The sequence below is a fragment of the Carya illinoinensis genome, chromosome 15, assembly GCF_018687715.1.
Source record: "Carya illinoinensis cultivar Pawnee chromosome 15, C.illinoinensisPawnee_v1, whole genome shotgun sequence".
NCBI lineage: Eukaryota > Viridiplantae > Streptophyta > Magnoliopsida > Fagales > Juglandaceae > Carya > Carya illinoinensis.
Window position 1 is genome coordinate 2,977,688 of NC_056766.1, and position 24,727 is coordinate 3,002,414.

The following is a 24,727-nucleotide window of genomic DNA, read 5'->3' on the forward strand; positions in this document are numbered from 1 at the left end:
AAAATCTAATTATAAGTATAAAAGTGTACTAATATATGCATAAATTTAATATAATTGATCAAAAAATAAATTTTATTAAAAATAATACTAATTTAAATTTTAAATATAGAGAAATCAGTATTGATATGCAGATTAGTATGCGACTTTGCTTGTATATAGCAAAACTCATTTGTTTATGAGATGTGCTACTGTAATAAATAAATTTTATAAAAGTAAATTTATAAATTGAGATTATTTATATGATACGTTAAATCTACTTTACAATAAAAATAATTTTATAATTTAACATACTACGTTAAATCACGTCAATTTTTTATTTTTTTTATTTTTTGGAGTTTTTGTATGACTTAAATATTTGTATTTGTTTATTACTCCTAAACTTAGACTAGTTGAATCCTAAAGAGATTATACAAGTTGCTATATATATATACATATATATATATATATATATATTTTAATTCAATCCTAATTAATTAATTGAGAGGGCTATCCCAAAACTACAGCACCAAAACCATCTGCGGTACTTCCGCTTTATTTTTTAGGATGTGCTTGCAACTAGATTTTTTCTAAACAAATACATAGACAAACTTCAAGGAAATAATTTAAGCAATAAAATTATTCAATGAATATACTATGATAATATGCAGAACTACAATCTTAAGATAATGGTATCATGGAGAGGGGTCTTGCAAGTTGTCACCCTGCTGCCAGCTATTAATTGAAGAAAGTTAAGATGTTTATAGATCAATATGAATGCTTTTCTATGTTGAATTTTCTTCTAATTATTTTTTAATGCTAATTTTTATTAAATTAAGTGGGGGTAAAGGAGCATCCCCAAAGAAATTGGGGTGGGGGGCCAAAGGTGAGGACAAGAGTTGAATGTTAATACAGAGAAAGTTGAACATTCAACTTTCTCTGTATAAACATCCAAAAGAGAATTCTATGGCTGTGAACTGTAAACCAAACTTCAGTACAAGACATATCATATCACAAAAGAATAAGCTTATCCTATCCTAGAACAACCATACAAACTAACAAATAATATAAATACTATTTGCAGACAAGCTTTTTCTATCACCAATGAACCTCTAAGCTTTGTAGGAATATCAGCAAGCACTAGAAATTGTCAACATGCCTCCATTACATCACCAAGCTTGACAGCTATTACTAATTTCATCCACAATCTCCGCCACAAAGCCCTCCTCATATCATGATTTTTTAAAGTTTGTGCTCCAGATTTCATTTCCAGGAACTCATTATGAACGAACAGGAATATATTAAGAGGGGGTGCTGAAGGCCTAGTGGACAAGTTGGGTCTCCCTTGATTGTGACTTTCGTAAGACCTTGCCGGGTAAGTCGTTCTTTTGGTATTAATTCTTCTAATATTCCTTTTTTTGCACGTGTTTCTTCTTGCAGGTATTTACGTTCCTTAAGGGTTCTTTCTATGGCATTGTATTAGGATGTTCTATAACATTTTGTTTTTTTGTTTTTATGCTTGGGTTTAGATTTTTTGATCATTTGTAACCCCTAAGTATCTTATTGTAATTACGATTTTCCTCTGTTACAAGTGAGGGTAATCAATAAAATTAAGATTCTATCCTCTTTCTAATTTTTTTTTTTTAAAGGGAATATATTAACAGGCAAAGGAAAACATACGTAAATTTTATTCCCAAGTAACATTCGTCAATACCACATAAAAGTAACGAAAAACTGACTGTTCTCTCTGCATAATCACATGAACATTACTTAAGATCTTATTCTAATTACAACAATGCACAGAAAAACTGTTAAGAGTTTTAAGCATCCATGCGAATAATGCACCGGATAGACTTCGCATGCAGCAGGTACTCAAACGCTTTGTTGATCTCCGGAAAAGTGACGGAATGAGTGATAAATTTATCAAGTTCTAGCTCCTACAACAACAACAGAAGATTGTCTCATTCACAAGAGTATAGAACACAATTGAATCTGATGAACACTGCTAAAGTTCTTCCACAGAAAGAAAAGGTACCTTGTTCATGTATTTTTCAACGACATCCGGAATATCGGTGCGGGGCTTGTAGTTGCCAAAGAAGGTGCCCTTAAGAGTCCTCTCATTCAGCACGTTTATAGGATGAGTCTTGAATAAGTCGTCTCTATTTGGGACTCCAACAAGCACTGCAACACCCCAACCCTGAAAAAGAGGCAAATTTTAGTTTCAACATGATTAGATACTTGAAGAACTATTTCTCTGATCTCTAATAACTGAACGGGATAAAAGATTTATTTAGTCGATTTATTTAGTCATTACATCATGAACGCATTCAAAAGCTGAGATCATGGCCTGGATGCTTCCAGTACATTCAACAGCCCGATCCACCCCTCCGTCAGTCATCTCAGCAAGCACCTATTAATCAAAATTCCAATGTTAAAACAATGACGATGTGTCCAGAATCAGAACTTACTGCTCACAAAATAATAAAGGTCATGGTGTTAAAAGTAACCTGTTGAATGGGCTTGTCATGATCTTTTGGATTCACAAATTCAGTGACACCAAATTTCTTGGCTGTTAAAGAGATCGATAATATAAGCCATCACCAATACATAAATACCAACTCAACAACCATGGGAACAAAGTACTACTTATCAAAAAGAAAACATTAGGATCATTTTATCTACCAAATACCTTGAATGTATTTATATGTTCATTTGTGCAATCAATTAACTAACCTTCCTCGAAACGACTGGAGTTCAGGTCAACACCAATGATTCTTGAAGCCCCAGCAATTCTTGCGCCTTCAGCAGCCTAAATATCAGCAAAAGAAGAGATCAATTGAGAAAAATAATCACAATCTCTTTGCAGTTGCCAAGAGAAACAAAACATTAAAAAGAAAAACCTACAGCAAGGCCGACAGCACCCAATCCAAAGACAGCTACAGATTGACCCTTCTTGGGTTTTGCAACATTCAAAGTGGCACCGAGACCTACAAGCACGAAACCAAATAGATTATTGGAAACTACTAGATTGTAAGAACATTCTCAACGCTATCAGTAATATTCTTCAAATGCAAGGAACTGCTCTGAACCTGTGGATATTCCGCAACTAAGAACACAAACTTTGTCTAGTGGGGCTGCAGGGTTGATCTTGATAAGGCAGCCAACATGGACAACAGTGTATTCACTAAATGTAGAGGTGCCAACAAAATGGTAAATTGGCTGTCCATTTTTGGAGAATCTCGTCTTGCCATCGCTAAGCATAACACCCCTGTCGGTGTTAATCCTAAGGAGGTCACACATATTACTCTCCTCTGACTTACAGTGGCGACATTCCTTGCACTCACCAGTGAATACAGGGAGAACATGGTCCCCTGGTTTGAGATCAGTAACACCCTCGCCTACACTCTCCACAATTCTAAACAAAAGCAAAGCAAACAATAGGTACTCTTTCGCATAACTAAAAATCAGTTTTTTGTAATACCTAGAAAACGGTAATTATACTCAAGACCCATGTTCTGGAAATACAACTGTTAAAAATTTAGAAATATACATACCCTCCAGCTTCATGCCCAAATATGCGAGGAAACAGCGGTGTCTGCCCCTGAAATATAAAGGACCTTTTGAGTTTCCACTACAAAAGTGAATACATCCTCAACTAAACTGATCAAATTCAGTTATGATCAAAGTTCGTAATTGCTATGTAAGTATTGCACGAAACAGAGGGGAGAGCCAAAAAAGGTGCAAAACTTCCCCCCCCCCCCCCCCCCAAAAAAAAAAAAATAGAAAACCAAGATGTTGGGTATTGGTATGCTAGAAAATCATTTGCATAATACGGAATTTATTGATAAAAAAATCTATGCCATTTACGTCTACTGCTCTCATTAAGAGATTAATCAGAGATGCCTGCATTATATTATCTCAAATCTGTTACCTTCGCTTCCCAGAAGTAAACATCAGTGTGACAAAGGGAGGTGAAAAGGATCTTCACTCGGGCTTCGTTTGCCTGAGGTGGTGCCACTTCCACTTCTTCAATCACCAGTGGCTTACCAGCTTCCCATGCCACCGCGGCTACATTAAACACATAACCCAGTTAGCAGATGATTCCAACATAACATCAAAATCTCAAATTTTGAAGAATTATAAAAGAAAGATTCATCAATCTACAGCCACAAAACATAATCAAAACAACTCGAAGACAACAAAAATTAAAAATAAAAATCGAACACCAAACCATGTCTCTCGTAGCTAGCATGCGCAGGAACTAGAAATAAGGGGGAAAAGGTTAACGAAAGAGAATAATTTATGTCAGACAGATAATCTAACTAAAATCAATAAAAGAAGATCCTTTTTTGTTATAAAAACAAACCCATTGGTCAATAACTAAAAATGAAGCAGAAAAAATTACAGAAGCAGCGACAACTGATCACCAACACCAAAAAACAGAGCACCGAATAAGATAAGATCGTATTTGAAAAATAGCAGAAAAGTGGTAATGCTGGCGGCTCACCTTTGCACTTAATAACCTGACCGGCTGTGCTTGACATGGCTACCACGGATGATGATGATGATGTAGATGATCGATCAATCGATTGCTTTGTTTTGATTTTGAGATATGTGTCTCCGACTGTGCGTGGGGAGGTATATCTAGTGTCAATGCCTGTAAGAAAAGGAGAAACCCGCTAAGAGCATTGGCAAGACTATTGCCAAGTCCCAAATTTGACTAAAACGAAAGAAAGATAACATGCAAGGAATCACATTCCAGCTAGATTCAACAGACTAAAAAGAAAATGAATAATGAATGTCCAAAAGATAAAATACCCACCAACCAAGATGAGAAGAAGAACCTGAATTGAGAGACTTCGGCGTGATTGAGATTATACCCAGATGCTTCAAACCACTCCATGGAGAGAAAAGACTGGGGCCCAGTGGAGGAGCCGCTTTGGGGAGATGAAGTTTCGGGGTTTTAGATTGTGACGCTAGAGAAGAAGATGTGGTGTAAATGGATGATTTTGTAGAAGAGACGGGTGTTGATAAAAACGTGGGAGCGCAGATTGCCGAGGCCATGACCATGCGCGTGGTCGTTTGCAGGTCTGTCTGCTTATTTTGAAGTCTGGTTTTTGAGTAAGGAGAGGGTACGTCGACGGAAAGAAGGAAGACGAAAATGGGGGGAGCTCTCTTTCGGTGTGAGAGAAAAGGAGGAAAATACCACTATGCCAGTGCTCTAAGAACATCACCATGCCAAACAAGCAAAGTTGGTTCCAAGTTCAAAGGTTCTCACTGTGTCAAAACCAGTAGTAGCATTCCACTGCGCCTGCTGGTTTAAGGAAGCATACTGCATAGTCAATGTCCTTTTCCTGATGGTATTTTTCGTGTCACAATTTTTTTCCAGTTTTGCCCTTCTTTTTTTAGTTGTTTTCCCTTTTTATTCCTGCTTTTTTAAGATTATGTTCGTGCATTTATAGTTTTACCCCTCTATTTTGTTTGTTTACCCTTTTTGTCCGTCGGTTTGTTTTTGTTTTATTGGTAGTTTTACTTTTTTACCCCTCAGTTCCTTGAACATTGACTTCTCGACCATTTTTCCCTCCCATTTTTGTCCCTCGTTTTTATTTGCATATTTACGTTTTTGCCCCTTGTTTTTATTCACTTTTGTCTCTCAATTCCGCCGCGATATTTATAAAAAAATTTATGTAAAGTGACTTTTATATATTTTTTATATACCCAATTATGGTAATTGGTTGAATTAATTTTTTTAATATAAAATAGTTATTTAACAAATTATATTAATAAAATATATAAAAAATATATGAAAATAATTATATGTAGCATAACTATATTTATATAGGAAATTTTTAGATTTCTGGCCATAGTGAAAGTTCTCTCTTTCTCTTGGAATTGAGAAAGAGAGAAATCGCTTTTGATTCACTTTTTTTCTTATTTTTTTATAGAAGAAATCAAGATCTGTACAATTTTTATTAAAAAATAAATAAAAATTCCGCTATCATTTTAGCTCTACTTCCTACTCTATTTGTTTTAATTATATTTAAGCCTTCATTTTTACGTATTAAACCAATAGAAGTTAGTATGTATTTTTAAAGCTTTTCCTCAAGCTAATAATCAAAGTATACAACCAATGTATGATGAGACCTGGGACTCGTTCAAGCACTTCAAAACCTTTAAGGCACACATAATTTTACACAATTTCTCCGTAAAGTTGTTTGTAGAGCCTTCTAATTAACTTTGAAGGGACTGACGAGAGTATGATTTGGATTCCTGGCACCTGGCTCCATAAACAGTTTAAAAAAATTGGCCAAGTTATTCCTTATGCAGTTGAAGGTGAGTAGGAGAAGAAGACGCCCTTGCAAAGGTTATTAAGCAACATACAACCATAGTTATGCAGTATAGTTAGAGAAATAATTTATACTAATTTCATATAAGTCTTTGTAAAAAAGTAAACCTCAATATAATTACTTTTCTTTGTTGAATTTCTTATACTTATTTTTTATGCTAATTTTTATTATTACCTTTTGCAACATCTATAAAATTGATTGGTGTAGCCAAAAAATAATGAAATAACTCCTATCAAGAAATTGATTGGGGAGAAGCCTTTCCTCCCATTGGCATCTACCTTAAGTTTGAAACTCCTTAAAAATCCACGAAATTAAAAAATATATATTAAAAATTCTATGAAAATTAACTTTGTTACCCAAAAAAAGATGTTTTTTGTTTGTTTGTTTTATAGTTTCACCCCAACATTAAAGTTTATTTTTCCGTCCTGTCCTCTTTGTTCTTAGTTTAAAAATCTTTTGAGACTCATATATTCTATTAAAATATTAAGTGGGGGTAAAGGAGCATCCCGAAGGAATCGGAGTGTGGGCAAGATCAGTTGAATGTTTATAAGAAAGTTAAAAGAATTTTGCTATATACAAGTACAGTTACATGCTAATCTGTGTATCAATACTGATTTATTCATACTTAAAATTTAAATTAACATTATTTCAATAAAATCTATTTTTTGATCAATCATATCATATTGGTATACAGATTAGTGCATAATTATGCTTGCAATTATATTTTTCCAAAGTTTAAAAGATTCCTTTTTAAGATTTTTCATTCTTAAGAGAATTCTATTGCTGTGAACCGTGAACCAATTTCATCCGCAATCTCTCACAAAGCCATTCTCATATCAAGATTTGAAATATCTCTAAGTTATTTTTAAATAGTAAAGTGATCTAAGATATTATGTGAGTAATAGTGAAAAAATAATAATAAAATAATAAATAATAATGAATAATAATATAAAATAATAAAAAATATGTGAAAAATAATAATAAAATAATAAATTGTAATAAAATATTCTCAAAACACTCCACTATCCAAACTAGCTCCTTAGTTTTAAAAGCTTGAAGGATATAAAATAATAAATTTATTATTTGAAAAACTCTACTCGCAACCGACCTAAGACACCCTCACAGCATTGCATCCGACATGGTATAATTAGAAACTACGTCATTTCTCTTATCATAGCCAAACCCAAACAAAGGCCTCCATCCCCATGCCCATGAAGATAGAAGTTTTCGTCTGAGTCTTCTCCTGTTCCTATGCTTTTATTGTCTTCTCCATTGAAACCCTTATCCCCACAGTTGCCAACGACGACGAAACCACATCCCACAAAAGCTAATTACGTCTTCTCCACAAACACCCGCGAAGCCACTGTCATCGTCTTCTTCTTTGTCTTCTCTACGAAGCCCCCCTTCGTCTTCTCCACCCAGATCTGAAATTTCCTTCCCACAAAATCCTAAAACTCTAACACTAGCCCTAACCCTAACCGAAATCGAGGATATATATGGTTACTGATAGTACTTAAAGTGTTGGATAGGGATATTGTAGAAAATCAAACGGTTTGATTTGGAGCCTCATTAATGTTACTTTTGATTGTTATTGTAGTTGAACAGACTAGATTAAAATCAAGAATTTACATTTTGAAACCACGAAGTTTACATATTGTTCTGTTGTTCGTGACAATTTGGCCTATCTGCCTTTGATAATTTAAAGTAGGCCTAAATTGCTTATTTTTCTACCATACCATTTATGTTGAGTGGCCTGTTTGCCGATGACTACTATCAGTTCTTCCTTCTTCATTCTTTTAGATTTCTGTTTCTGAAATCTGAAAGTTTCCCACATTTCCTTTCATCTGTGTTAGCTTTTCTTTCTTTTATTTTTTTTTTTCTTTAATAAATCGGCATTGCACGTTAGCCGATTGAACAAAGGTCCGCCGCTCGGTTGCCCGTAGCGGTATTGTTATTATTTATATTATAATTTAACACCTGGCAAAGAACCATTGCACAGCTCGCCTACTACTCATCTATTAGTAGGCACGTTGAAAAGTCGAATTTCAATGGAAAATTAAACATATGTTGTGTGGGAAGCTGGAACATGAGTGTCCCAAGCACCGTTTACACGTTGACTTGATGGTGTCTTGAATCAATTGACTTGTGCGCAAGGATTTAGGAACAGTTCGAGAACAAAAGAAATATAATAAAAAGAAAAAAGAGGCTGAATGTATATCGATAAGCAAATTTCATTGCTAGAAAAACAATTTATATAAAGATAACTCATTCTGAACGAACAGGAATATATTAACACAGGCAAAGGAAAACATATTTAAATTTTATTCCCAAGTACTGTTCGACAATACCACATAAAAGTAACGAAAAACTGATTGTTTTCTCTGCATAATCACATGAATACTTACTTAAGATCTTGTTCTGATTACAAGAATGCACAGAACAAATGTAGAGTTTTAAGCATCCATGCGGATAATGCACCGGATAGACTTCCCATGCAGCATGTACTCAAACGCTTTGTTGATCTCCGAAAACGTGACAGCGTGAGTGAGAAATTTATCAAGTTCTAGCTCCTACAACAACAGAAGATGGTGTCATTCACAAGGGTATAGAACACAGTTGAATCTGATGAAAACTGCAAAAGTTCTTCCGCAGGAAGAAAATCTTACCTTGTTCATGTACTTTTCCACGACATCTGGAATATCGGTGCGGGGCTTGTAGTTGCCAAAGAAGGTACCCTTAAGAGTCCTCTCATTCAGCAGGTTCATGGGATGAGTCTTGAATGAATCATCTTTATTTGGTACTCCAACAAGCACTGCAACACCCCAACCCTGACAAAGAAGCAAATTTTAGTTTCAACATGATTAGATACTTGAAGAACTATTTCTCTGATCTCTGATAACTGAACGGGATAAAAAAAATTATTTAGTCATTACATCATGAACGCATTCAAAAGCTGAGATCATGGCCTGGATGCTTCCAGTACATTCAACAGCCCGATCCACCCCTCCGTCAGTCATCTCAGCAAGTACCTATTAATCAAAACTCCAACGTTAAAACAATGACAATGTGTCTGGAATCGGAACTTACTGGTCACAAAATAAAAAAGGTCATGGTGTTCAAAGTAACCTGTTGAACGGGCTTGTCATGATCTTTTGGATTCACAAATTCAGTGACACCAAATTTCTTGGCTGTCAAAGAGATTGATAATATAAGCCATCACCAATACATATATACCAAATCAACAACCATAGGAACAAAGTCCTACTTATCAAAAAGAAAACATTAGGATCATTTTATCTACCAAATACCTTGAATGTATTTATATGTTCATTTGTGCAATCAATTAAGCAATCAATTAACTAACCTTCCTCAAAACGACTGGAGTTCAGGTCAACACCAATGATTCTTGAAGCCCCAGCAATCCTTGCGCCTTCAGCAGCCTAAATATCAGCAAAAGAAGAGTGATAAATTGAGAAAAATTAAAAAGAAACTTACAGCAATCTCTTTGCAGTTGCCAAAAGAAACAAAACATTAAAAAGAAAAACTTACAGCAAGGCCGACGGCACCCAATCCAAAGACAGCTACAGATTGACCCTTCTTGGGTTTCGCAACATTCAAAGTGGCACCAAGACCTTCAACCACAAAACCAAAAAGATCATTGGAAACTGCAAGATTGTAAGAACATTCTCAATGCTATCAATACTATTCTTCAAATGCAAGGAACTGCTCTGCACCTGTGGATATTCCGCAACTAAGAACACAAACTTTGTCTAGCGGGGCTGCAGGATTGATCTTGGCAAGGCAGCCAACATGGATAACAGTGTATTCACTAAATGTAGAGGTGCCAACAAAATGGTAAATTGGCTGTCCATTTTTAGAGAATCTCGTCTTGCCGTCACTAAGCATAACACCCCTGTCGGTGTTAATCCTAAGAAGGTCACACATATTACTCTCCTCTGACTTACAATGGCGACATTCCTTGCACTCCCCAGTGAATACAGGGAGAACATGGTCTCCTGGTTTGAGATCAGTAACACCCTCGCCTACACTTTCCACAATTCTAAACAAAAGCAAAGCAAATAATAAGTTCTCTTTCACATAACTAAAAACCAGTTTTTTATTTTTTAATACCTAGAAAACGTTACATCAATTACTCAAGACCCATGTGCTGAAAATACAACTGTTACAAATTTAGAAATGTACATACCCTCCAGCTTCATGACCAAATATGCGAGGAAATAGCGGTGTCTGGCCCTGAAATATAAAGGACCTTTTGAGTTTCCACTACAAAAGTGAATACAACCTCAACTAAACCGATCGAATTCAGTTATGATCAATATATGCCATTTGCATAATATGGAATTTATTAATAAAAATCTATGCCATTTACGTCTACTGCTCTCATTAAGAGATTAATCAGAGATGCCTGTATTATATTATATCAAATCTGTTACCTTCGCTTCCCAGAAGTAAACATCAGTATGACAAAGGGAGGTGAAAAGGATCTTCACTCGGACTTCGTTTGCCTGAGGTGGTGCCACTTCCACTTCTTCAATCACCAGTGGCTTACCAGCTTCCCATGCCACCGCGGCTACATTAAACACATAACCCAGTTAGCAGATAATTCCAAGATAACATCAAAATTTCTAATTTTCAAAAATAATGCAAGAAAGAATAATCAACCTACAGCCCCAAAACATAATTTCCGGAAATATCGAAGCAACTTGAGGACAACAAAAAATAAAATAAAATAAAAATCAAGCACCAAACCATGTCTCTCATCGCTAGCATGCGCAAGAACTAGAAATAAGGGGAAAAAGTTTAACAAAAGAGAAGAATTTCTGTCAGACAGGTAAAATCTAACTAAAATAAATAAAAGAAGATCCTTTTTTGTTATAAAATCAAACCCATTTGTCAATAACTAAAAATGAAGCAGAAAAAATTACAGAAGCAGCGACATCTAATCACCAACACCGAAAAACAGATCACCGAATAAGATGAGATCGTATTTGAAAAATAGCAGAAATGTGGTATTGGTGGCGGCTCACCTTTGCACTTAATAACCTGACCGGTTGTGCTTGACATGGCTACCTCGGATGATGATGGTGATGGATCGATCGATTGCTTTGTTTTGATTGTGAGATGTGTCTCCGACTCTGTGTGGGGGGGTATATATAGTGTCAATGCTTGTGATAGAAGAGAAAACCGTTAAGAATACCACTATGCCAAACAAGCAAATTGCATTGTCACTGTGTGTCAAAACCAATAGTGGTATTCCACTGCGCCTGCTGGTTTGATTAATAATTATAATATTAATACTTTTTTACATTATATTATTCTAAGTTCAAAATCATACATATCCTGAAAAATAAAATCGAAGTTCGGCATATGGTTTTGGTGCTGTAGTTTTCGGATAGTCCTCTTAATTAATTAATTAATTAGGATTCAATTTACAATATATATAAATTATATAAAATTATATCAATGAAAGCTCTAATTTTTAAATTATATAAATTTAAATCTTAATAATAAGCAAATACATGGATAAACTTGAAGGAAATAGTTGAACCAATATGATTATTCAATGACAACATGGATGGCAGTACTCTTTGCCAAGTTGTCACCCTGCTACCATCACACAAGACATCCTCAATTAACTGTATTTTAATGAGACCGGATGTATTTGATTGAAAATCCCCGTTTACTGCGTTTTTGGATTCATAGGGGATGGTTTCATGCGAAAAACTCTTAAGGTAAAGATTACGAGTAATCCTACATATAATTAGGAAATGTGTAAATACCATATAGTCGATTTAAAAACGAATAAAATTTATTATTAAAAAATTAATTTTCATTTATTTTTTTTTTTCAAAATAATTATATAATACTTATATATTTACAGCTGCAAATATCATTTCTCCAAAATTATTGAGTCACATACAACTATCACCCTAGAAACATTATAGTTATAAGTTATTATTATATTTTATAAAGAAAAATTATATTTATAGTCTTAAAAGAGATGTAAACTCCATACATCCCTTTCGAAAAAAGTGAATATATATGAAACTTATATAAAAGAATTTATTTTTTTAATAATAGACCCTATCATTTCTAAAAAAGAATACACATGACTTGCATATTTGAAGACTATCTCTAACATTACTCTTTTATAAAAGATCATGATATGATCACAGTTTATGTACACGAATCCCATTTCGCTAACATTTTATTTTATTAAAGAGAAGACATTCACGTCTACTGATAAAGAAAAACAATTGTAACATGTAAAATGAATGGCTTCCTAAAGTATTGTCTGAAAGGAGTTTATCTTCCTCTTTCACTTTAACCTTCTTCTTCTTCTCTATCCTTCCTCATCTTGTTTTAAAAAAAGGAAATAGAAGACAAGTGAGTTTTGTATACAAGTTTTTACCATGAATTTTCGGACATAGGCCTCAAGTTTTTATCATAGCGTCAAAAATATGACATCAATAGAAAGCATTGAAGGGAAGACAATTCAGATGTCTATAAAATATGAATGCTTTTTCTATGTTGAATTTTCTTACAGCTGAGGAAAGGAGGTCATTGGCTTTTGCTCCGGAGAAGCTTGAAATTAGAGAGATTAGGAGCTGTATAGAGTATAATTGTTCATCCACAGATTCTCCCCTATTGGGGAATATTGAGACTCAGGGAATTTAACAATTGTATGAATCAGGAATAACGAGCACTGCCCTCTGTATAAGATCTCCCTAGAACTTGAAGATCAGCTATCTTCAATTTCTGCTTTGGAGATGTGTGGAATAAAACGTGGGAGCCAGTTGAAATTTGCATGATTAAAATGGAAGTTAAGAATTAACACTTCACAATTCATAATGAAGTTTGGATAGTTGTAATCCATCAAAATAAAGAAGTTTTGCACAAGTATCTACAAAATTGAGTAGCCAGATGGAAATCAAAGATGTCTAAACTATCAGTTAAAATATATCCAGGTACCATCTCCTCAAACGTCCAAGCTCTTACAACTTAAAAACCTCACAACATCACGTAGCTCAACTGCATATGAGAAGTTTCTCTTGGTGATATTTTCAGAACGGTTTAGGGTTTAGGGTTTAGGAGAAGTTTCTCTTGGTGATATTTTCAACTTCCAACTTTCCCAGAACATAGAAAAGCAGATGCATGGTAACCTCATACGTATAGGGAATACAACATAATGGCAAAGGAACTTTTGCAGGAGATTCATGTTGATAAGAAAACTGTGAACCAAATACTTCAAAGTTTTGGTGTTGTCTCACCAAGGATGCTCGAGTGTGCTTCCCAAAAGTTCGGCTTGATAATGTCACAATGTTCTACAGTAACTTTCTTGTGAGAATTTGCAACGGGTGCTCCATTCTCATCAGTTAAAGTTATGTCTTCCTGTATACAAAACAAAAATCTGAGCTTCAGAAGATACACCATCAAGGAAGATTGGAAAAGAAGATTGGAAAATGACTGACACACAGGATGTTGTAAAACACAACCATTGAAGTTGAAGGAAGCCAACCAAACAGTGTGTCCCAATTTTCCCTCAGCTATCAACACTACCTAGTGGTCAATTCTGAAAAAAGGAAAATTTGGTACCATACAACAGAATTTTGGGGGGCTTTCTTTAAAATTCAAAAGTTTCTTTTATATGACAGTTATTTATCTTTTTTGTTGTTTTCCAATAAAATCACAAGAAAATGTGTGGAGTGCTGGTTGCTTACAGGCAAAAGGACATATATCTACCTAAATAAGGACCGGAGAAGAATATTGTAAGCTTCTAAAGTGGAACAAGTGATGAGAGAGAACCATCATCATTAACTGCTCAGGTTAGATGCCAAATGGCATGCTTACACACACAGCAAAGCTATCTACATGTAGATTAATCTGGAAGGTCCAACTATCAGCCAAACAATTTGTCATCAAGAAATTTATTTAACCATATTGATGCAAGCACAATGGAGTCCACATTCTCTGAAGAGTGGTCGCCAACTTTGTCCTAGAGTGGCATCACCTTCAAACAGATAAGCATTCACCAGATGAGCTCAAAAGCCAGGCTGAGATAATCGGTCTAGGTGATTGAGCATCAAAAACAACTCGAACCAATTCATATCCACATTTCATCATGCACCCCAAATCGTCACAGTGCAACATCTCTTAGTGGACTGTGATACAAGTTCAAGATAATCTGGAAGAAGTTGCATTGAAAGTAGTATGAAGAATTCACCTCTGGTAAGGAGATAAAGATTACCTTCTCCCAGAAAGCTAAGGATCCTTGGCGGAACATGGGTTCTAATTCATTGTACTCAATATGGAATTCCTTGATAAGTAGTTCATTTTTCTCTCTTGCTTGAGTACCCTGGAAAATTAATATTCTGACAGCAACATTAACAGCTGATATTCACATGGATACCTTCTCTCCCTATAACATAGATTTCAAAATGATACAGACTAAATTTGCATTTTTATAAATGTCACGGACTGGATAATAAAGTATAGCATGGGCATATATGACAATAGTGCAAGTGTGTAGAAAATAAAAGAAGGCAACAGCAAAAGAATAGGCAACAATCCATGTACTTGAGAAAGTACCAGGGGCGAGCTCCTATGACCTTTAGACAATAGCAAAAGAATCATAACAGAAACAGATAATTTTTTTTTATTTCTTATTTTTATTTTTTATAGGTATAACAGGAACAGATAGATAAAATGATTAGAAGAGTAGAAGTACATGGAAGATATAAAATGATAAGAAATATACATGATTTAGTAGTCTGTCATTTAGGGGTGTTTGATAGACCAAACCATAGAAGGTATACAGACCATGATCCTCAAAACTCAATAATCCCACTAGGATTCAATGAAACTTCTTAAATATTTCTCACAATGGTGGAAATCTGCATGATTGTGACTGTTTTTGTGTATGCATACATGCTTTTAGGAGTCTCTGCTCCGGTATATGCAAGCAACATATATTAAGCAAGGGAAAAATGTTGATTAATGTTTACAATTAAAGAAGCTTAAACCACAAGGCTCTGGAAAATCAACCTTTTAACTGCTTGAAAGGTTTAAAATCTGCAAGCTCTGAGCACTAAAACAAAAATCTTCAGCAAGGGATTAAGTTACAGCAGACCAAGAAACTAAAACAACAAAACTCTCCAAAAAGAGTTTGAAATGATGATAATATGTCAACAATATGCTCTCTCTCATAGTGGAGTCCCTTGCTCTAAATTTCTTGTGGAGGATCCCATCTAAATATGGAAAATATATGATCTACTTACGCAGCATAAAAAATTCCATTAGAACATGAATACACATCATAAGAAAAGAAAGAAAACCAAGAAAAAGAAGAGACAAGAAAAACTAAAGAACAAGACGAATACAAAGGAAGTAATCTAACAAGACTGAAGGAACAATCCTTGGAGAGGGTGAACAGATCTTAGCACGCACCTTCAGATAATCTTGAGCTTCACTTTTGCCTTTTCCTTTCTTGTTTACAAGCATCCAGAAACAAGTATTATACTGATTATTAATGTGGCCTGCAATATGTCTACAGAATTAACAACGATGCCCTAAAACAGAAGAAGTTTATACACTGTCTGCAAAAGTAATTAATTTGGCTTTAAATGTTAAAAAACCAGTTTCGTTTAGTTACATAGATGAGATGAGATGAAAGTCAAACATTGTATAAAATATTGTTAGAATAATTTTTGTTTTGAGATTTGAAAAAGTTGAATTGTTTTTTGTATTTTGTTTAGGAGTTTGGGAAAGTTGTAATGATTAGATAAGATGAGATGAGATGGTTGTGAAAACAAACTAGGCCCAAAAGTTCAAGGTCTTTTTCTCTCCAATTTTTTTGTCCGCTACCATAATATCATTAACAATGTTATTATAATTTGTAAAATGCACTTAATACTCACAATCAACTTGTCTCCATGCTAGATAGTCTCGACAAATCTCATCTGATGGATAGCATACAGCACGTCCATCAAAAGAAGGAGGGTACTTCAATTCTTTCAGTGGAAAGAATTCTTTCCATTTCATTACGTACATGGAAGAGAAGAATGATACAGTGACAGACACCATTTCACTGCAAAGGTGATAATCAAAGTGGTTTTAATACTGAATGCTCAGGTATACATTAAATACTAGAAGTCTCCCTCAGGCAAATTGAACATTCAAATTTCCCCACATAGGCCTCAGTGTTACCAAACAGGCAAGGAGAGAGCATTCCTTCCTGTCTCCCATCCCAACACGATATTATCCCACAAAAACTATAGCGTTTGGAACTAAAACAATAAAGGTAGGAGAAAGACCTTGCTCTACGTTGATAGAAATGAGAATCCTTCTTAAAAACGAAGCTGGATAACACCAAATATGTGATTAGAAACAGCTACAAGTATCAAGTCTAGAACTATAAAATATGAAATAATGCCATACCTGTACTCATCACTGACACCATAGGCAAATATTATATCTGGAATCTCTTGTAACACAGCCACTGCACATGAATTCATAAGGTTCAGAGCTTGTTTGTCGTTTGGCTTCTCAAATTGATGAACTTCAGAAAATCTACCACAATACAGACAACTGAACCCTGAGCCTCATTTGCAGTATCTTAGCGGGAAAACCAAGCAACAAAATTCCATGCATCACAGATTAGGAACATATAGGTCAGCAGGAGTCCTCTATAATTTCTTCACTTAAGAGAAAAAATCATTTTAATTGATTAGACGTTTCTCAAAGTAGGATTTTGAATGACCCAAAAATTTTCACATCCGTTCTATTCTACAAGCTGTTTTATACTTGTGACAACAAATGACCATAAGACATATCAGCACTTTTGCATGTGCCCTAAATTGTGAAAGCTTCCTCTTCAAGGTGCAACCTAGTGGTCAAAGGGTGGATTTGAGAGTCCTCACTAAGAGTCCTCCTAGATTAATTGATACCGAATTTTGACGAGTAGGATTGTGCATCTGAACTTTTTTTTTTTGTCAGTTGGAGTTTACACCCAGGGGTGGGTCCAAAGGGCCCTAACTTGGTGAGGTTCCATGTCATCAATGCATGGTTGCATGCCTAATGGTCTTCATGTATTTATCGGAATATTTAAACATACAGTGACCAGGGTTTTCTAACATTTTGAAAACTGAGCGGAGCCCACCCTACAATGCTTCCAACTTCATTTGATTAGCAACAATGAGAACCAGGAAAGGGAAAAGAAATTGGCAGTCCCAGTTCTAGCGACAATGACACTATGTTTCCATGCATATTTTAACTTTACCTATGAAAATGGCAGCCATCAATTCTGATTACAATCCATGTAGAGGGCATCAATTTGTTCTCAAATTGGAAGAACCTAACATACTCCAATTTTATTTTGTCCGCATCCTCCGTAAAACCACCCACCTCCTTCAAAAGACTTGGATGTTCATTCCAAAAACTTCTTCCAGCTATATTCTCAGCATGGAAAATTCTAGCCTTTCTCCTATGTCTTTTAACAGGGGCACCATTCTCACTGTACTTGACATTTTCTTCCACCTAAACAATGTCAGACCGGCTTAACATGTTAGAAGCAATATCCAAGGCAATGTAGAAAAGAGCAATTAGGGATAAACATGATTACCTTTGTTTTGAAAATGCAGGATCCTTGACGGTAAATGGCAGGAAGGTTCTTGTAATTGATGTGGAACTTTTGAAAAAGCAACTCATTTTTCTGTTGTTTTTGGGTGCCCTGAAAGTTTAAAGATACAACACGGCCATGAATAACAAGGGGATATTTTTAAGTCATTATGCATGCCAACATTGGAAACCAAAATATTTATTTGGATGCAAAGTGCCGGACAAGAATCAAAGCAAAAATACATGAATTAAAAATTAGGTTAAATATAGTTAGACTGGAAATTGGACTCTGTTGAAGGATTTAACAATAAAATTCCGAGATTATAAAGTTAATAAAGAAAATGATGACACAAAAGTCACTTAAAACAATGGAAGTAAAAGTTAAAACAAAAGAAGTACCATTTAATCTTGGAAATCCAAAAGCTAGCAAACCTTTTCACACAGACTTATATACACGTAAAATGCATATTTTCTTTTGACAAGATATGCATGTAAAACATCTTTTTATAGGTATATGCATGGAAAAAGATATGAAAGACAGATTCATACAAATTAGCACCTTTAAAAACTCGTGTGCTTTATTTTCAGTCTCACCACCTTTAACCAACATCCAGAGACAAGTATCATGCAGGTTATTGAGATGACCTGTAAAAAGAACAGATAAATGTGAATTGTAAGACCTAACCATGTTGTCGATTTTCTCTAAAGTCTCAGAAGTAGTTAAATCCAAATCCAAACAAGAAACTCATTACAGAAATGTTCAAAGTTGTTGAATGATATTTAATACCAGTGGTCAAGTACTTACAATCGTTTTGTCTCCATGCAAGATATGCTTGAAGAACTTCTATTGATGCACAACTTATTACACGCGAATGATATGATGGGGGATATTTCAACTCTTTCTCAGGGAAGAATTCTTTCCATTTGGTGACATATACAGAGGAGAATAAGGAGACAAGGAGAGATAGTAGCTTGCTGCAGAGTCAATTTAGATAGCAAGTGAACACTGAGAATAAATATACAATTAGGATCTTGTTTATTGAACTTGCAAAAAAACGTGACTGTTACAAAATACAAACTTTGGTAGGGATCCAGAGCAGTCACATCTCAATGCTAAGACCAGTGTATGCATAGCTGCCTGTGCTATTTTATTTTAGCTGTTGGATTCGTTAATACTTCTCATGCTGTTTCAATTACTATGGTCCTTGAATGCTATATTTTTTGTTATATACTGATAATAGTGTACTCTTCTTTTAGGGCTGTGTGCATAAGCTAAAACTGGCAGGCAAAAGGCCTCTCTATTCACACCCTGACATCACAGTCCCCAACAAATGATAACTTACACACATCAAAGACCATAGAAGGCGCGAACAAAAAAAAGGACCACAGAAGATACAGAAGTAAGTTCAGATTAAAAACCTGGCACGCCGCTGGTAGAACTTGGATGTCTTCTTGAAAACAAAACTGCAACTCATATCACCGATAAACCATGAAGCTCCGCATAGGGAAGTTAATGATGTCATATTATAATATCGTAGGCATATAACAAGATGAGTGATGCATGTAGAGAAAACACTATAACTATCAAAATGTACTACCTGTACTCATCACTGAATCCATAGGAGAATGCTATGTCAGGATACTCCTCCAAAATGGCAGTTGCACACGAGTTCATCAAATTCAAAGCTCTTTCATCATCTGGCTTCTCAAACTCATGAACTTCCGAAAACCTATCACATAATTAAAAACCTGAGCTCCATGCAGCATTCCTGCATTCGTATTATCAGAATTCCTAATTTATTGCAGAGACAGCACGAAACGGTATGCGGGTGTAGCCAGTGAGTCGTTTGTACAGTGTCCACATTGGGCATGTTATTATATGTTGCTTCCAATTTCTAGTTTAGCGTCACCTTTTAGACTAAATGGTCACAAAACCATTGCAGCACAAGACTATAGATTGCCCTAATGCATGGAAACTGAGTAAGCTGTTTTACCTTCGAAAATCGCGGCCATCGATTCGTACAACGATCAAATTGGGCAGCATGACCTCGTCTTCAACCTCGAATGACTTCACATACTCGTACTTGCTGTTTGCCATCACAGCTCCAGAGAAAAACAGACAAAAAGAAAAAGGGAAGAAAAAAAGAGGGAAAGCCTTCTTTCTAGCTTAGTCTCACAGAACAATGATCAAACACCTGTTGCGCCAGCAGAAGCAGCCCAGCAAGGCCTCTATATTTAAGTACGGCTTGATCGCGTCTGTCAGTGTCTTTGATTGAGTTTGGGTAATTCATAAAGACCACTATTCTACCACTTTATCATTTTTTTTTAATTTTTTAACTTTTTTAAAAAAAAAAATTTACTTAATTGACTATTAATAAAATTATATATTTTTAAAATTTTTTTAATGATTAAATGTATTAAAAAATACTTTAAAAAAAACATTACAAGTGATAAATGGTGGTAGAATAGTGACAACTCTATCATTACCCATTCAGAAATGTTGATGTATATCATAAATAAGATTAACAAAATAGGTGAAAAATAATAATAGAATATTAAATAATAATAAAAAGTAATTAATAGTAATAAAAATTATGTGAAAAGTAATAGAAAAAATCTAATTATGCACTAATATCTGTACCAATCTAATGTGATTAGTCAAAAAATAAATTTTATTAAAAATAATACTAATATAAATTATATACAGATTAATACGCGATTGAATAATAATAAAATAATAAATATACTAATATTATTATTTGCAATATTATGCCTTCTCTCTAAAGCAAAATATGGAGCTCCAATTTTTCAAAGAAATTCACTCAGCTTGGGAAAATCCAATAAACGAGCAACACAAATAGAATGAATTTGAGTCCAAATAAATGGGCGATGCAACATGCAGGGCAGCCCGGACTTGCTCCTTGTGAGCCCTAGGCGCATTGCAGTACAACCCCTCATGCATGGCCATTGCATGAGTGTGAAGATTGCTAGGGGTGAAAACCGCACCGACATGTTTTTTAGGAGTGCTATTGACTGAAACTAGCCAAAAAAGTGGGGTAAAACCAGCCGGTTTAGTTTCGGCCAATTACCATCGATATATTAGTGTCCCCGTTGGTTTCACTCCCATGTAAAAATTAAAAAAAAAAAAAAAAAAAATTCACAAATTTGAGATCTCATAACATATATTAGCAAATCTTACAACAAATAATCAAAGATCACAACAAAAAATAGAAAAATAAATTAGAAAGAGAGGTAGCCCTTCAGAGCTAAGAGGGAGATGAGAGATCTAAAAGGGAGACGAGAGACAAAGCTGAGAGGGAGATAAGAGACAAAGCTGAGAGAGAGATGAAAGATTTGAGAGAGTTGAGAGCCTAAGAGGGAGATAAGAGGGAAATGGCATAGCAAAAATGATAGAGGGGAAGGGGGTGTCAGGGTTACCTAACTCAAAACAGCTCCATTTGGTATATTAAACCAAACAGTGCCGTTTTTTTTTTTTTTTTCAAAACAATAGGTTTAAAATGATGTTGTTTCACTTACTTAAGTGAAATGGCGTCATTTGTACTTGTATCTTATAAATGTATATATATAATTAGTTGATTTAGTAGTTTGAACCAGGTTCAAACCTGAATTGAACTGGCAAACATCGATTGCAGCCTATTTCTACCACCAACCGATTGGTTCTCTATCGATTTTGGCTTGTTATACTCCGACAGTCAGTCCGGGTCCATTCCAATATGTTTTAACAGTTTTTGCACACCCCTAATGACCGTTGTCTTGTTCCAATGCAGTGTATTGGACCATTGTGCATGGATGCTCATGGTAATGGAGTCCACTGGGCAAGCAAGGAGCTGGCCTGCCGTGATGAGGTGAGGAAATGGTTGTCATGGTGAGTAAGCATGATGTGACCGAGGGAGGGTAGCGAGATAGTGTGATGAGGGCCTTCCATGGTTGTGAAGCACCTCAACCACCTCTTGTTCAAGCAACTATAGTTGCCCATCAAAAACTGGGCAAGGGTGTAGCTGCTTGTCATGGCTGAAGAGTTAGTGCGAGATCGTTTAGGTGGGCAAGGAAGGCACAGGCAAGATGGTGCCCACAAGTGTGGTGGGGAGCTTGTGGTGAGTTCCATGGCTAAGCAACTTGCTCTGTGGTCGGGATTTGATGTTTGCTGTTGTGTGATAGGTGTAGAAGGTCTCACCGGCACTTTTTATTGCAAGGGACCATCACGCTGGTGACAAAAAAGGCCGATGTGTCCAATTGTGGCTTTTAGTAGCCTTAGTAGGTCATGGGCAGTTGGCGGGTTAGGTTCTTGACAACAAGTAAAAGGTGGGAGAACTCCCGTTAGCTCCATTTGGGCGTTGGGCATGACAACTGGGACCTTGCCATACCCCCTGAGGAAGGTGGCAGGCTTGCATGCTTGCAACTACATGCATCTTAGTATATTCGTGGTGTGCATCGGATGACTTTTGTGGGTGCTTTAATTGCCATGGTAGTTTGGAAAGAGGGTTACCATGCCAGAGATAGACACCGTCGGCAACCCTTGTGGTGGCTGCTGGTTGCATTTCCAGCTCCCAGGTGGTCGACGAGATTGCTCTCGTTGGCCCCTAGACCTTGCACGGTGAGAACCAAGCAGAGAAAAAGTTAATGTGTGTTTTGTAATCATTAGGCTACAAAGGTGTAAAGAGTCATACATGACCCACGGTGACTCAGGCCTTGGTTGGTGTCAATTAAAGTTCACGAGGGTGGTCCAAAGCGATGATACGGTGTCTGTATGTTCATCTCTTGCAATAAATAGAAAATAAATACAACAAATATAAATAGAGAATAAGACAAATAGATTTACAAGATTTGGCACATACTTTATGCCCACGAGTCATTTGAAGGATAAATCTACTCTAAATAGAAGTATTTTATAGTTTCTTATGGTCTCTCGTAATTCACTATACAAATGAAGTCAGTGACCCCTACTGCATGGAGAAAATAATCAAACTAAAGCTTCTATCTAGATGTTGAAGTAGCTCTTGCGTCTAGTCACCTAGAAGTCCTCATCTCTCAGTCGATCTAATTCCTTTTATTAGCATCTGACAGTGATAGGTGATAAATTCGGTTTTATGTTACTTCATTGTCCTCTTTTGTAAGCCTAACCCCATTTCTCTATCTTTTCCCCCTTTTTTCCTTCAATTCTCCCTTTCCCTCTAACTTCCTCCTATCTCTTGTTGCATCTTTGTCCTCCAATTCTCCTCTCTCACTTCCTTTCTAATGAAACCTATCCTGCATGCTTGTCCTCCAATCCTCCTCTCTCACTTCCTTTCTAATGAAACGTACCCTTTGGGCTAGGCCTAAGATGGCATATGAGATAAAGATATTTTATTATTTCCACATCCATCCAAACATTCTTATCAAAACAAATCCAAATCAACAAATAGAGAAATGCTGAGTGAAATGTAGAGAAACTAACATTAGGTTCTTGACATCAACGATGAAGAGGATATCCGTATGACTAGTGAAGAAATATAGAGTGATGAAGACGGGGGCCACAAGGCAACGAAGTTTTGATCATTAGAGGAAAAGTGGCTAACAACTAGAGAGAGAGAGAGGGGATGAGCCATTTCTCCCATTACCTGGTGGTTCATGGCCTTGTTCTGGACTTCTTCCCATTGGCATCTGGTAAAGCTCCCAAAAATTTTAAAAATTAAAAAAGAAAAGAAAAGAAATAACAACTTTTTGAAAATTAACTTTGCCACCCAATTTTTTTTTTTTTTTTAAGTTTCCATCCACATTAAAGTTTATTTTTCCTGCTGTCTTTTTTGCTCTTAATAATATAAGTAAAAGTTGCAAGAACACCATTTCTTGTCTAATTTAAAAATATTTTAAGATTCTCATGTATTCTATTAAAATATCACAAGCTTGACATATGGATTTAGAAAAAGAGAAAATCGAAAGAGTGTGTGCTTATTTTGTAACGAATTTTTTAAATAAAAACATATTTAATGAATAAAAAAATATTTTTTAATAATTTTTTGGGTTGGTTTTAAAAATATTTGAAAAAATAGAAACAATAATAATAATAATAATAAATTTATACTATGCAATGGACAAAAGGTGTAGAATTTTCTGTGGCCCTAACGCCACTTCTTTAGAAAGATGATTCGGATTTGTATCATTAAAATTTCAATCTCTTATTTGGATATTATTGAAAATTTGGAGTTGGATTTTTACTAAAGCCAAACAAGTTTTGAAGCTTTTTAAAATCTTGGTGTTGAACCCAAGGTTTCAAATTTCATGTGATTATAAATCTACACATGGATTTTGATGATAACAAATGAATTCAAAGAATGAAGGAGTTTCAAGCTCAAGTTGTCCACACAATTGAGTCAAGCACATCAAAGAACCAAACATGAGCAAGAAGGAAACAAGTTCACATTAAAGTCATAGAGTAATGTTGTAAATCTCTTAAAATTCGAAATTAGGATTAATATTCAAAATTAATATTTTATCATAAAGCATTAAAATACATTTTCCACATGTGCATGAATATTTTTGAAAATTAAATTTGAAAATTTTGAAAGATTATTGATTGTCATCTTTTACATGTGCATGCCTTGATTGGGTTGAACTTTAAAAATATTAAAGATGATTAATTGTCATCTTTCACATGTGTATGTTTTATTTGAATATTTTCAAAAGTGATTGATGTTTTTTTAGACTTATACAAAAGGTAGATGATTTTGTTTGAAAAATTTGAAAAGTAAAGTGTGCTCCTTTTGTCA

General features: G+C 35.2%; 3 protein-coding genes across 9 annotated transcripts; all 3 read right to left on the reverse strand.

Annotated features, from left to right (window-relative positions):
- Positions 1-1,633: 1,633 nt before the first annotated feature.
- LOC122295351 (alcohol dehydrogenase-like) lies at positions 1,634-5,277 on the reverse strand. 3 transcript variants are annotated; one of them, XM_043104356.1, is made up of 11 exons: positions 4,799-5,277; positions 4,484-4,655; positions 3,908-4,044; positions 3,531-3,577; positions 3,066-3,391; positions 2,881-2,963; positions 2,710-2,785; positions 2,484-2,545; positions 2,291-2,386; positions 2,012-2,173; positions 1,634-1,913 (listed from the first exon to the last, which is right to left on the reverse strand). In XM_043104356.1, the coding sequence occupies exons 1-11, from the start codon at positions 4,877-4,879 to the stop codon at positions 1,797-1,799; spliced, it is 1,359 nt and encodes a 452-aa protein (XP_042960290.1). In that variant the 5' UTR covers positions 4,880-5,277; the 3' UTR covers positions 1,634-1,796. The 3 variants fall into 3 exon arrangements, with proteins under 3 accessions (XP_042960290.1, XP_042960289.1, XP_042960291.1); XM_043104355.1 differs by having other exon boundaries at positions 4,484-4,633; positions 4,821-5,276; XM_043104357.1 differs by having other exon boundaries at positions 4,484-4,633; positions 4,799-5,276.
- A 3,335-nt stretch (positions 5,278-8,612) lies between these two features.
- Positions 8,613-11,531, reverse strand: LOC122295352 (alcohol dehydrogenase-like). Its single transcript, XM_043104358.1, has 10 exons — positions 11,372-11,531; positions 10,778-10,914; positions 10,531-10,577; positions 10,058-10,383; positions 9,873-9,955; positions 9,688-9,763; positions 9,450-9,511; positions 9,257-9,352; positions 8,990-9,151; positions 8,613-8,893 (listed from the first exon to the last, which is right to left on the reverse strand). The coding sequence occupies exons 1-10, from the start codon at positions 11,406-11,408 to the stop codon at positions 8,777-8,779; spliced, it is 1,143 nt and encodes a 380-aa protein (XP_042960292.1). The 5' UTR covers positions 11,409-11,531; the 3' UTR covers positions 8,613-8,776.
- Positions 11,532-13,189: 1,658 nt separating this feature from the next.
- Positions 13,190-20,240, reverse strand: LOC122295349 (tRNA(His) guanylyltransferase 1-like). 5 transcript variants are annotated; one of them, XM_043104350.1, is made up of 13 exons: positions 19,955-20,238; positions 19,559-19,690; positions 19,380-19,424; positions 18,766-18,935; positions 18,520-18,605; positions 17,965-18,072; positions 17,623-17,879; positions 16,782-16,913; positions 16,658-16,702; positions 16,262-16,431; positions 15,792-15,880; positions 14,593-14,700; positions 13,190-13,736 (listed from the first exon to the last, which is right to left on the reverse strand). In XM_043104350.1, the coding sequence occupies exons 1-13, from the start codon at positions 20,056-20,058 to the stop codon at positions 13,593-13,595; spliced, it is 1,590 nt and encodes a 529-aa protein (XP_042960284.1). In that variant the 5' UTR covers positions 20,059-20,238; the 3' UTR covers positions 13,190-13,592. The 5 variants fall into 5 exon arrangements, with proteins under 5 accessions (XP_042960284.1, XP_042960285.1, XP_042960287.1 ...); XM_043104351.1 differs by lacking the exon at positions 16,658-16,702; XM_043104353.1 differs by lacking the exon at positions 13,190-13,736 and having other exon boundaries at positions 15,792-15,891; positions 19,955-20,240.
- Between the last annotated feature and the right edge of the window lie 4,487 nt (positions 20,241-24,727).

Coding starts and splice junctions, on each gene's coding strand:
- LOC122295351 (XM_043104355.1), bottom strand. CDS start 5,046: ATGGTCATGGCCTCGGCAATCTGCGCTCCCACGTTTTTATCAACACCC. Junction 2,546..2,709: donor CTCCAGTCGTTTCGAGGAAG/GTTAGTTAATTG, acceptor TCTCTTTAACAG/CCAAGAAATTTGGTGTCACT. Junction 2,387..2,483: donor ATGACAAGCCCATTCAACAG/GTTACTTTTAAC, acceptor TTTGATTAATAG/GTGCTTGCTGAGATGACTGA.
- LOC122295352 (XM_043104358.1), bottom strand. CDS start 11,408: ATGTCAAGCACAACCGGTCAGGTTATTAAGTGCAAAG. Junction 9,956..10,057: donor TAGTTGCGGAATATCCACAG/GTGCAGAGCAGT, acceptor TTGTGGTTGAAG/GTCTTGGTGCCACTTTGAAT. Junction 8,894..8,989: donor TGGAAAAGTACATGAACAAG/GTAAGATTTTCT, acceptor CTGTTGTTGTAG/GAGCTAGAACTTGATAAATT.
- LOC122295349 (XM_043104350.1), bottom strand. CDS start 20,058: ATGGCAAACAGCAAGTACGAGTATGTGAAGTCATTCGAGGTTGAAGAC. Junction 18,073..18,519: donor AAGCACACGAGTTTTTAAAG/GTGCTAATTTGT, acceptor TTAAACTTTCAG/GGCACCCAAAAACAACAGAA. Junction 16,914..17,622: donor GATGGCTGCCATTTTCATAG/GTAAAGTTAAAA, acceptor GTATTGTGGTAG/ATTTTCTGAAGTTCATCAAT.